The sequence below is a fragment of the Stomoxys calcitrans genome, chromosome 4, assembly GCF_963082655.1.
Source record: "Stomoxys calcitrans chromosome 4, idStoCalc2.1, whole genome shotgun sequence".
Classification (NCBI taxonomy): Eukaryota; Metazoa; Arthropoda; class Insecta; order Diptera; family Muscidae; genus Stomoxys; species Stomoxys calcitrans.
Window position 1 is genome coordinate 7,356,021 of NC_081555.1, and position 13,053 is coordinate 7,369,073.

Here is a 13,053-nt window from a genome sequence, read left to right on the forward strand (position 1 = left end):
TGACTGTTTAGATAAAAAAAAACACTGTGCTTTACTCCCTTAACTGAATTTGACCCACATTTAGTGACAATTTTCAAATTCTGAACTTGTTTGTGTAGGTCTGTAGACATTTGTTGTTGTTCCTATAGATATGATGATGGCAAAGTAAACTATGCCGTGTGTAAATAAGGGCTTTGTCGTTGGCGTAAAGCACTCATCCACTGCAACATTTCAACATTTTGGTCTGTCTGTTTGCCTCACGTTCTTTAAGTTCGTTCATTTGTCTTTATCTTTGTAATTTTGCAGTTGATCCCCTTCTAGATTTCTACAGACCCCTTCTCACTTACCTTCTCGTTTATTGAAGACGATCATTTTTGAGACTTTGTTCCATTGGGCTGCCATGCTATTACACGCTCTTCTTCTTTTCCTTATAGTTCATTATGTGTATTCTTTGTATTATTTCCCTTGAGGTTGGGGTTTTGTTGTTGTTTTTTGTATGCCGGTTTCATTGTATTCTTTCTCGGTGATCTTAGTTGTGTATGGGTGATAATATAGCACATGTTCTCAGACATGCATTGTTGGAGCTTATATTAATGATGATGATCATCAACAAAAACAACATCATCATCATTATGTTTTTTCTTCATTAGCTTAATGGAAAGTAGCAAACAACAGCTATTGTTCATGTTTTCGTTTGTGTGTATGGGGTAAACTGCTCTCTCTCTCCCCGGTGATGAGGGCTGCCTGAAAGAAGCTATGACTTTGCGTTGTTGTTTCGCCTTTATGCCTGTGCTGTTCAGTATGTTTTCGTGGTAAACACACTTCCAGCTTGAAATCAAAACATATTCGAACGTTGTCGCAAACGGACGTACTAAACGCTGGAAATAATTTGAAAAAAAAACTGAGAGTTTAATAAAAGAAAAAATAAATTGACAAAAATTGCATGAATATTAATGATCATTAATTGACATTAAATGGAAATAAAGCAAAATTACAAAATAACCGCTAATCACAACAATTTTAAGAAAAATCCTAGTGATTTGTGTTAAAAAAGTGTGAAGTTTTCACCATCAAAAATTCAAAGATTAAGTTTCATTGTGCAGATTTTCTTCAAAATATTTTGTCAAATCTTCGTTTCTTTACCTTGGTTGGAGCAGTCTGTAACGAGTTTTCATCATCATCATGGCTTTCTCATTGATTAGTCGCAGTCTGTTGCGTACTTCCAGAGAACTACTGGAACGCAATATGGCTGTCGGTGCAGTTTCTATGTTAAATGGTTTTGTGGATATTGAAATGCATGTAAGTTCATGGAGAAAATTAAAAACAATTAAAAAAAAAACGAAATTAAGAACAGTGAAAGGGGAGCAAATAAATAAACGAACCAAATATTGTGTTAAACAAATTTAATTAATGATGTGGAGAACTACCAAAAAACTGGGTGAAATGAAATGTATTAACACATGATTAAGAGACTTGCAAATTAAGTTTAATGACCATTGCCTTCTTTGCAGTTATAATGAATATTCAACACGTTAAGCATTGTATTCTAGAATGGAGTTTAATACAATAGTTTAATATCCAAATAATAAAACGTAATTTTTATCAGTTCATAGGCATGTGGATTATGTTGAGGAAATCATATAGGCTAATGAACATGGTTTTTAAGCTTACATACAAAAGATCTCTTTGCGTACTTTTCCAACAAAAATTTGCCAATAAAAGGTCTGTTCGCGTATTTTTCCAGTAAAGAATCGCAGAAGAACAAGAACAGCCATTACGCACTTTTTCTATTTATTTGAATTAAACAGCTGGTTTTTATAAAACAACTGGTTTTTATAAAACAGCTGGTCAATGCTGCAAATTTCTGTTGAAAAAAACCTTCAATAGAAATTTGCAAGCTCTCAAATATCAAAGTCCCAAATGTTGCTCTTCTCAAGTACACTTCCGCTCTCTTTTGCTGGCAAATAAAGTACCCAAACAACTTCCAGCAACAATTTGTGCAAATTTACACAAATTTTTGAAAACAGGAACACACTTAAGAGATTGCAGAAGAGTAAGCACATAAATTAAACAACTGGTTTTAATAAAACAGCTGTTCGATGCTGCAAATTTCTACAGGGAAAAAAACCTCTAGTAAAAATTTGCGAGCTCTCAACATTTTACTCTTACGCACTCTTCCGCTCTCTTCTGATGGCAAATAAAGTACGCGAACGACTTGCAGTAACAATTTGTGCAAATTTACACAAATGAGTACAGGAACACACTTAAGAGTTTGTGGGAGAGTAAGCGCAGACTTTACTCTCTTTTGCTATTTATTTGAATTAAACAGCTGGTTTTCAAAAAACAGCTGTTCGATGCTGCAAATTTCTACCGAGAAAAAAGCTCCAGTAGAAATTGCCAACTCTCAACATTTTGCTCTCAAGCCTGCTCCTGCTCTCTTCTGCTGGCAAATAAAGTACGCGAACGACTTCCAGTAAGAATTTGTGCAAATTTACAAAAAATTTTTCATACACTCACCAAATTGTCTTAATTTAGGCAAAAACTGAGATTTCTAATGGCTTAAAAAGTAAAATCGGGAATATGGTTTGTATGAGGTCTATATCTATGTACGGACATCTGGTTGGTGTTTGCTGTGGGCAATGGAGGCCATATATGTACCACGTACTAACTGCTAGACTACTAACTTTTTTTGTCACTCGATTCCTTTGCCAATGCACTGAAAACATATGTTTTCCCTTTATAAAATCAGCTGTTAAGCCAAATTGGATAAAAATTGAGGTTCACAAGAACAAATTGGTGGATCTGGGGCCGAATTAGCGCATACGTGAACGAGAAAAATTTTTCGAAAATTTTTGTTTTGGCATTACCGCATTCGTTAACAAATAAGCACTTTCGACATTCGAAGTTATGGCATTCGTTAACGAGAGCATAATCGAGTATCAGCTATTCGAAATCTACTCGTGAGCTCTGGAGCAATCGAATAGAATTGATATAAAAATTTAAAATAGAAAAAATTTAAGTTTTTGAGTGTTATTATAATATGAAATAAATGAATATTCATTCAGTGACGGATTGCTTGTTTTTATTTAATTTTGAAAAAATTTAACTTTTGCCATAGTATCCATCGGAAAAATATCAATCGATATTCTGTCAAAAAATTAAATATCGATAGTGCCATCGATATTTTGCCAGCTCTATTCAAGGGCCATACGTTGGTATGTTAAATTTTTTATGGTATTTGTTGCAAAAACGCCTCTATGATACATATACCATATTAACCACGCTCGACAACCCCGTCTATTAGCTGTACTTTTTCCCAATGCATGTGTTTCTGTAATGACCGACTTTTTTCTGCGACAATTACACTGCCTTCTGGTGCACATGATTCTGTGCATCTTTTGGAAGTTGCATTGATGGCATCGAACGCCAGACAACGGCAGCGGCTCTCGTCGCCGCTCCGTGTGCCTACGTTCGAATCCCGGCTAGGCTCTAGACTATGACTTAGCCTATTTTTCTTTTGTTTCATATTTTTTCGACTAAACATTGCATCAAACACCATTTTTTGACTTAAATTTACTAGCACTGACATTTAGTTTACAAAGTTATTCAATTATTTGGTACTTTCTAAATAAACCAACTATTTTCTAACTCATTTAGTCTCAATTGCCACAAATTGTCCATAAAAAACAAGACTACTTCTTCGGTGTTTGTATACAGAACTGGTTTTTGGCAATGATATAGTGGTATAGAAAACAATAAATAAGAAAACGTGGCGCATTTTAATTAACTAAGCGAGACCAACTTGTAGACCTTATAACACCAACAAAAAATCACAAAAAAACATTTGCATATTGTTTGGGAAAAAAACGAATAAATACAATAAAAAAACCAAAGCAAAAGTTCCAAAATCGTGTTGAGAAAACAAATTAAAAAAACGGAGCCACCAAAGCAAAAGTTTAAAAAATTGTGTTGAATACCACACAAAAAAAATGGACTCATGTTAGATCATTAGCAAAAAACAACACTTCTCAATTTCAGAGATGATTATGAAACCTAAGAATATTATAATCAAACACCAAGACATCTTTAGCAAAAAAAAAAAAAACCTTGATAACTCTTTCAGTCTATATTATCATACAAAATTGCCATTTAACATTTCATTTCCTTTCAATGTTCTCATTCGTTTGGAAAAAAAAGAAGACGTACACATGTCTATCTACCGTCTGGTAGCGAACTAAAATAATGACAAACAAAGATGCGAAACGTGCTTAAACTTCAATGTGGTAAATATTGATTATCAATGTTTGGCCATAATTGGGGTTTTAAGCTGCTTAAGGCTTTTCATTCGAAAATATTTATTACTTTGACAAAAAAAAATTTTAACACACTGTTTTTGAAATGAATAAATAAACATATGGTCTGGGAGAATCTTACAATGAGTATAATACCCTAAACAAGAATGGCGAAAGTGTTTGTTTAACAAATGTGACATACTTAACCCAAAGTACACAAATAACTCCAAATAACAAATTTTTAAAACTTTAGACATTGTTTAAGGAAAAGTATATGATTTTCCATTACTCATGGTTGTTTTCTTTATCAATTACAGCCTTCCCATCCAACGCGCACAATTTCAACATCCACACCAGCTTTGATTCGTCAAACCCCTCAGTATTTACAAACACCCGTGCCTCCCAATAGTACCGTGAATCCAGCCTCCCATGTCTACAAGAAAAAATCCAAGCATCCCAAACGCCAACAGGATGAGGAGAGCGGTAGCGATACAGATTCAGATGATGAATTCGAACGCAAAAGACAAAATATGCACAAGAAATATAGTCAAAAGGTAAGTGAATAAAGAGAATTTTAAATTGGCGGACAAAGGAAAGAAATTTCAATCCTTTCATTGGCCTCACCCACAATGTAATACCATAATGAGTAGATATAAACCGGATTCTTTCCATGCATATGGTTAACGTTTTAAAACGTGATTATATTTTGTTTAAACAAAAAAAAAACATTTTGCGTTTAACGCGTGTCTTATACGTGTGTGTGGGAGAGAAGACTAGTAAATTGAAAATATATGACATGCATTTTAAATTATTTCATAGGCCTTATTTCTTTTGGAGTAATTGAAAATTCTGTTCAGGTTACAAGTCATTAAACTGTTAAATATGTAGTAAATTAGCAACTTCGTTTTTAACGAGCAAACTTTAAAAGGGTCGGATTTTGTATGTTATAGAATTCAATAATAAACAAATATTGAGGCGTAAAGCTTGACCAAAATGAATTTTCACCAATATAGTCTTTAGAGAAAATTTAGCCGAAATATTGTCTGTAGTCATCGCCGATACGGATGACTAGGAGCACCACAAGGGTTGCAGTCTCAGTTCCGATTTGTGTGGTGTTCATCGTGATTACAAGAAGCTTAGCTGAGAGCTACCGGGCGTTCATAGGTTGCGGATAGTGGGATGCTCCATATACGGAGTAGCTGAAACTGCAGTCGTGGACAATAAGCGGTATCGAGTGGAGAGTCAGTGAGAGGCCGGTTCTTGCTTACATATTGAGTTCCATACTCGATATAACAAGGCTAGTTTTAGGCGCCGGCCAGCACCGGTTCTTTCTTAAATACTGAGTGCCTATGAGCTACCGGACGAGCCCACAGGTTGCGGATAGTGGGATACTCCATATACGGAGTAGCTGAAACTGCTGTCGCGGACAACAAGCGATATCGAGTGGGGAGTCAGTGAGAGGCCGGTCGGCACCGGCTCTTTCTTAAATACTGAGTGCCTATGATACTCGATATGACATGATGAGTTATTTCCGGCTTCAAAATAACCAATGGCCATAACGTTCCTGTGGCGATCGGTTCTATGGACCGGAACGAGCTTGCTCACATATGGAGCTTGATAAGGATCGCCACTTCCACATACAAATGTGTAATGTGGTTACAAAAATTACATTGTCTGTAGAGAAAATTTCATTAAAATTTTGTATTAGAAAAAATTCTTAAAAATTTTGTCTTAAAAGAAAGTTTCACCGAAATTTTGTCTTTAAAGAAAATGTTTGTCTTTAGAGAAACTTTCACTGAAATTATGTATTTAGTCAAATACTATCTTTAGAGAAATTTAAGATGAAATTTTGTAAAAAAATTCATAAAATTTTTGTGTTTAAAAGAAATTCTTCACAAATTTGTCTTATAAGAACATTTTACCGTAATTTTGGCTTTAGAGAAAATTTCACTGAATTTTTCTATAGATAATTTCTCTAAAGACAAAATTTCAGTGAAAAGAGAAAAGCTCAATGATCGGAGATGCCAATGGAAAAGGAAAGCCAACGATAGCAACACACACCAACCACTATGGGTGTGTGTTGTTATCGTTGGCTTTCCTTTTCCATTTGCATCTCCGATCATAGAGCCCGTCCTGAAAGAGAAACAAATAAAAATTGTAAAATTTAATGATCTCGCCCTAACAGGCGCAAAAAACTTAAAAAATGAAAAGAGAAAATTTCACCGAAATATTGTCATTAGGGAAAATTTCATCAAAATTTTGTATTTAAAAAAAATACTTCAAATTTTGTCTTCAGAGAAAATTTCAATGAAATTTTGCTTTTAGAGAATATATTAACGGAAATATTGTCTTCAGAAAAAATTTCACTTAAAGGTTTGACTTAAGAGACAAATTCACTGAAATTTTGTATTTAGAGCAAATTTTACTGAAATTTTATCCTGAGAGAAAATTTAACTGAAATTTCGTTTTAAATTTTGTCTTTAAAGAAAATTTCATTGAAGTTTTATATTTAAAGAAAATTTTACTGAATTTTTTTTCTTTGAAGAAAATTTTACAGAAATTCCTTCTTCTTCCATAGAAATTTTGTATTTAGAGAAAATTTCATAGAAATTTTGTCTTTAGAGAAAATTTCATAGAAATTTTGTCTTTAGAGAAAATTTCATAAAAATTTTGTCTTTAGAGAAAATTTCATAAAAATTTTGTCTTTAGAGAAAATTTCATAGAAATTTTGTCTTTAGAGAAAATTTCATAGAAATTTTGTCTTTAGAGAAAATTTCATAGAAACTTTGTCTTTAGAGAAAATTTCATAGAAACTTTGTCTTTAGAGAAAATTTCATAGAAATTTTGTCTTTAGAGAAAATTTCATAGAAATTTTGTCTTTAGGGAAAATTTCTCTAAAATTTTGTCTTTAGGGAAAATTTCACTAAAATTTTGTCTTTAGAGAAAATTTAATAGAAATTTTGTCTTTAGAGAAAATTTCATAGAAATTTAGTCTTTAGAGAAAATTTCATAGAAATTTAGTCTTTAGAGAAAATTTCATAGAAATTTTGTCTTTAGAGAAAATTTCATAGAAATGTTGCCTTTAGAAATTTGTTTCAAAATCTTCTAAATTGGCATATCTTTAGAATGACTTTATATGTAATAATGGTTTTTCTTTTTATTCCTTTTTTCTTCAGGGTGATTCTGAATTCTGGCGCCGCAAAATGCGTACCCTACATCGCATTCTGGATATCAATCGTGATGGTGTCATCTCTTTTGATGACTTTAAGTTGTTGCATAAACGTTTTACCGATTTGGGTCATTTGAATGAGGAGTTATCTGCCGAATTCTTACATGTCATGGAAGAAACCTGGAAGGAACAATTTGGTGAAATTACACCCTACAATCTGATCAATGCTGATCAATTTTTGACTGATTTACATCATCGTTTGAACGATAAGAAAATGTTTAAAACCATGGGAAAATTCCTACCCTATTTGTTTAAGGTAACATTTAGAAAATATTGAAATAATTACCTTTATTATTGAATTTGGTTTTTCTCTTTTGTTTTCCAGGCTGTTGATTATGACCATAGTGGTCACTTGGATTTAGATCAATATAAATTATTTTTCCGTTGCTTGGGGCTCTCCAATGAAGATGCTGCCATTTCTTTTGCTGTGATAGATAAAAATGGCGATGGCCAATTGTCGCTCAAAGAGTTTGTCCATTTGGGTCGCCAATTCTTCATTACCGAAGATGAGAGCAAGATCTCAAAAATGTTCTGGGGGCCTTTGATTGATCATTGACTTGAAGATTATGCCCACGAAGCCGTCATGTCTCTATTGGCTCGTGGCAGATGGTTAGATATACAACGTTGTGCCGCCATTATAACTTATTTATGCGTAAATTCTATATACGAAAGTTTCCGTGATCATTTCTCATGGGGCGAAGAACGCGATGAAAGCTTTTATTTAAGAATATTTTTTTATGTTAACTCCTTAATTTTACTGTCTATATCTTGGCGAAAATATAAACGCCAGGAACTAAAACCCATTATTGTTAGGCATATAAGAAAATTCAATAAACTACGTAAGAAGGCAAAAAAGAAGAAGCGGAGAAAACAAGCCATTACGTGTTGAAATTGTAAAAGTTGTTGATTGTCTTTGTTTTTCTTTTATTGGATCATGAAGATATTGATATATTTAATCGGCGAGGGAGAAAGTAGGGCATAAATGATTTAAATGCCTACAACTTTGTTTATGCGTTTGACTTCTTTAATTTGTCCATCAATTTCTGCATTCCTGTAAAGGAAAAATAAATAATAATTATAATTTGTTTGCAAACATAAAATAAAAAAATCTTAATCCATAATTCAATACGATAACACAATAACAAATTATGGAAATAATAAAGGTTTGGAACTTACGAACCCATGAAAACAAGTCCTTAAAATGGTTTGGTTCTTAGGATAGATGGGTTGACATTTTAGCAAAACGGCTAATTGCTCCCTCTTAAAGATTAAGAAGTTAAATTAGAAGATCGGTTTTTATGGGGATCAAAACAAGTCCATTTACAATTCCAACTGGCCTACATTATTAAAAAGTGGTGTTCATCAGGTATTTTATTCCCAACTCACCTATTTGTTCAATGCTGATGCTCAAGCGTTTATGTATGTATGTCAGATGGGAATACATTACCTGACGCACACCTGCAATTTGCTCATTTTCCCCCTGGCTATACCCGAAAATAGGTCGCGTGGTTCCAGTTCTTAAGTCCGCATAAAATCATTGGGCCAAGGGAAATGATATAGGACAAACACTTTATGCTCACACGCAGACATTTGTAGAACTGATTCTACCTGGCTTGAGTAAATCCATTCTCCCAGCAGATCAAATATAAATTTGACCATGAACATTCCATTAAGGAACAAGACCAAACTTCTCACAGATCAATGAGTGCTTTTCGATTCAAGTTTAAGCCCAATGATAAGGGGTCTCCTTTTTATAGCCGAGTCCTCACAAATGTCGACAGCATTAGGAGGGGATAACCACTGCTGAAAAAATTGTTCTGATGTTCTCCCCAAACCCAGCCATCAGCATCCATCATGCTAACCTCTGAGCTACGGTGGCATCCAGCATATCATCAATACGGATGCCGTAAGATGTACAGCAGAACAACGGTATTCATCGCAATCACTTGTGTAGTGATAGTATCAGCCTCGGTTTGGATGGGAGAGACCCTATAAAATAACCATCCTCATGGCCCTTGACTTATCAAAGACATTTGATAGGTCAATCACACCATATTTTTAATGACGTCATTGATTTCGATTCTGATCTACCTATGCGGTCGACAGTCATACCTAGAGTTCAGAAACAGAGAGTTTTCCAGGGGGTTGTATTCTCTCCACTCCTCTTTAACCCATACCCTCTCTAAACTCCCTTCATCCGCCGCAGGCGTGGAAATAATATCATATGTGGACGACTGTTATATCCTGCCGAGGGGCAGTTTCATCGAAAAGCCGTGCGAACGAATACACGTGCGCGATAGGCCGATCGATGCTATACGCCGCTCCAGTGTGGGCCGCAGGAGTGAGCGACACCATGGAGAAACATACAGACTTTTCAAAACGAAGGATTGAAAGCGAACGACTTTGCTCCCCGACCAGGGAGCTTGCCTCGAATCGATACCCCCACGTGCAGCTACATTTGTTTTCAATTGCGCTTATGAATTAAGTCGTCTTAAAGAGCCCTGTTCAAATTCTTACTCTAGTTGGAATGGTTGTACAGCACCAAGATTCATTTGACACCTCCCGCTGATGATATTTCTTGGTCGAAATTGAAATCGCGATAGGGGAAACCAGTCCAATGCTTCTAGTAACAACACACTTTTGCTGACTTTTTTATGATCAAGAGACCGCTTTACATGGGAGCTATATCAGGTTATAGACTGATTTGGACCCTATTTGGCACATTTATTGGAATCACAATCAAAATTTCAGCCAAACCGAACCAAAATTGCGGCTTATAAGGGCTCAAGAAGTCAAATCGGGAGATCGGTTTATATGGGAGTTATATCAGGCTATAGAACGATATGGATCGTACTAAGCATAGTTATTAGAAGTCACTACAGAACACTACATGCAAAATTTCAGCCAAATCGGGCAAAAATTGAGGCTTATAAGGGCTCAAGAAATCAAATCGGGAGATCGGTCTATATGGGAGCTATATCAGGTTATAGACTGATTCGGACCTTACTAGGCACAGTTATTGAAGGTCATAACAGACCACCACATGAAAAATTTCAGCCAAATCGGACATAAATTACGGCTTCCAGGGGCTCAAGAATTCAAATCTGGAGGTCGATTTATATGGGAGCTATATCTAAATCTGAACCGATATGGTCCATTAGTAATCCCCAACGACCTACATCAATATTAAGTATCTGTTCAAATTTTCAAGCGGCTAGCTTTACGCGTTCGACGGTTATCGTGATTTCGACAGACGGACGGACATGTCTAGATCGACTAAAAGTGGCGAGACGATCAAGAATATATAAATATACTTTATGGGGTCTTAGATGAATATTTCGAGGTGTCACAAACGGAATAACTAGATTAGTATACCCCCATGCTATGGTGGTGTGTATAAAAATAACTGATGAATTGTTTGTCTAAGGACAAGTTAGGTAAGCTTGAAAGAGGGTGCGGATTCTTAACCGTCTTATGCCGTTGTGGATATGAAATGAAGTCAGTAAACGGTTTGTCCTCATCATTGAGGCATGGGTGGAGCGATGAGGACTACTTTCACCAGGGCAATGGAAACAATTCTAGATATCCGACCATAGACATACAGGTTAAGTGTGAGGCAGCCATTGCGGCTATTAGACTTAAGGCAATGGGAGAATGGATAGAGAATAGTAGCAGGCCATACCATCACGGTATAATCGAGGCGTGGATAGGAAACCTGGAAGGAATGGAAAAGGCACGGATGCCAGCGGCACAGTCTTGGATTGGTGGAATCCTAGTGTTGCCATCTGGAAGATCATGTTACACGGATAGGTCAAAACTAGAAGACAGAGTGAGCCTGGGGGTCTACATTGAGAACCCAGGGACTAAGATCTGTTTTAGGCTGCCTGACCAAAAATACGGTCCTGCAAGGGGAGATCCGGGCGATCACGGAATGTACGTATGAGGTGGTGTAAGGGCAATAACAACTAGGTAGGTACGATCGCGAACAGTCTTGGAATGTTAGTAGGAGATTAACGCCTTCTCTGAGGATGTCACGATCCGCATCGTTTGGGTGCCGGGCCATAGCGGAGTAAGGGGGAATAAAAACACAAACGATTTGGCGGTAAAGGCCAGAGAACTGCAGTCAATAAACTTGGTTAAATCGATACCTTTTGGATCGATGCAGTCCGAGTTAAGGGCGTGGGCGACTAAAGCGCATGTAACCCTGTGTAACAGCGAAACGGTCGGTAGAGCGGCGAAAATCCTATGGGGGGATCCAGATCGTGAGAAGAAGAGGCTATTACTGAGAGGAAGTAAGCAGAATGTATGTATAGCTTTCGGTATTATAACGGTATGCGGCAAGTGATAGCATGTGTAGGGCATGTGGGGAAGATGATGAGATCGAGCATTTCCTAAGTCATTGCCCGGTTTTTGCGGCTAACAGATACAGGCACTTAGGTGGGGACACAATACCAGACATGAACCAATTTAGAGGTGTGCCATGGAAAACAATTGAGAATTTTGTAAGAAGCACGGAGGGCGCCCCGATAGCCAAGTTGTTACCGTGCTTGGATTACCAGTGCAGGGGTCGTGGGTTCGATTCCCGCCAGAGGACTTGGGCTGTCGCTACGGTGGTATAACAATGGACTTAAAATTGTCTAAGTGAGTTTGTAAAGGACTGCCACTCTTACCTAACCTAACGTAATAAGTAGCACGGAAATCGTAACATAGATTTTTCGAGTTTACTTTTTTAGTATTTAGAGTGCACAACAAGGCGATTACTGGCTTAGGCTGGCTGCAATCCCATGACAGCTGGTTGTACGTACCGGATTGACCCGATGGAGTCTTCCATTGGCAAGTCTTCCGCGCCAGTGTACAAAATACTGCTACAACAACAACAACTGACTTAGATGTATGTCCATAGTAGAATGGGGCGGAATAATATCCGCATCCTCTTTTCCACCTAACCTAAAGAAATCTAAGGCAGTAAATGGTTTGTTGTGGGCTATAGAAACCCGAAGAGACATATGCCTGACATATGTATGTCAGGAACTTTGTGCTGCCACTAAGCTGATTCAAGACTGTTATCGTATCTACCCTCAAGTGCGGGTGTTTGTCAGCTGCAAAAGCTTATAACTTCCTCCAATATCAATAAGGAGATAATTTAAAAGTTGAAACTGGACAATTTTAATATTTTTTGTTTGGTTATTTTTGGTCATGTTTCCTCTAAACACCATTTCATGCTTTTAACATTTGGCATTGCATTTGATTGAATTTTCTGTTCAATTACATTATTCTATTTCCAGAAGGCTGTTACTGTTTACATAGATACTGAGGTGTATGTCTACGCTACATGACAGCTAAAACAGACCAATGCTGTAAACAACCGCAACCTAGCGAAGAAAATAAGAACTAGTGTTAATGAGGAAAAAGTGGTTAATGTTCATAAAAATGAAACAATGCCAAGATTCACCGTAACAGAACATTTGGCGTCTAAACAAATCTTCCTTTTTTCCTCTAGGTTAATGAAGCACAAATGCATGCTTCGGCTTGTTGTGTTGTTTGCCTTAAAAA

General features: G+C 36.3%; 2 protein-coding genes across 3 annotated transcripts in view; one reads left to right on the forward strand and one right to left on the reverse strand.

Annotated features, from left to right (window-relative positions):
* Positions 1 to 802: 802 nt before the first annotated feature.
* Positions 803 to 8,399, forward strand: LOC106090563 (sarcoplasmic calcium-binding protein). Its single transcript, XM_013256801.2, has 4 exons — positions 803 to 1,278; positions 4,589 to 4,825; positions 7,448 to 7,756; positions 7,826 to 8,399. Exons 1-4 carry the CDS (start codon positions 1,162 to 1,164, stop codon positions 8,054 to 8,056), a joined length of 894 nt encoding a protein of 297 aa, XP_013112255.1. The 5' UTR covers positions 803 to 1,161; the 3' UTR covers positions 8,057 to 8,399.
* The window catches only part of LOC106090557 (nuclear pore complex protein Nup88), a 188,910-nt gene continuing 184,235 nt past the window's right edge, over positions 8,379 to 13,053 (reverse strand). For both annotated transcript variants that reach the window (XM_059366385.1, XM_059366384.1), the window contains one exon: positions 8,379 to 8,551. In XM_059366385.1, coding sequence (XP_059222368.1) covers positions 8,488 to 8,551 — 64 coding nt within the window. In that variant the 3' untranslated portion in view covers positions 8,379 to 8,487. The remainder of the gene's footprint in view (positions 8,552 to 13,053) is intronic.

What these genes read in the sequence shown, in the direction of transcription:
- LOC106090563 (XM_013256801.2), top strand. Translation starts at nt 1,162, where the DNA reads ATGGCTTTCTCATTGATTAGTCGCAGTCTGTTGCGTACTTCCAGAGAA. An exon ending in TTGTGGATATTGAAATGCAT is followed by an intron (nt 1,279 to 4,588) that starts GTAAGTTCATGG and finishes TATCAATTACAG; the next exon opens with CCTTCCCATCCAACGCGCAC. An exon ending in ACAAGAAATATAGTCAAAAG is followed by an intron (nt 4,826 to 7,447) that starts GTAAGTGAATAA and finishes TTTTTTCTTCAG; the next exon opens with GGTGATTCTGAATTCTGGCG.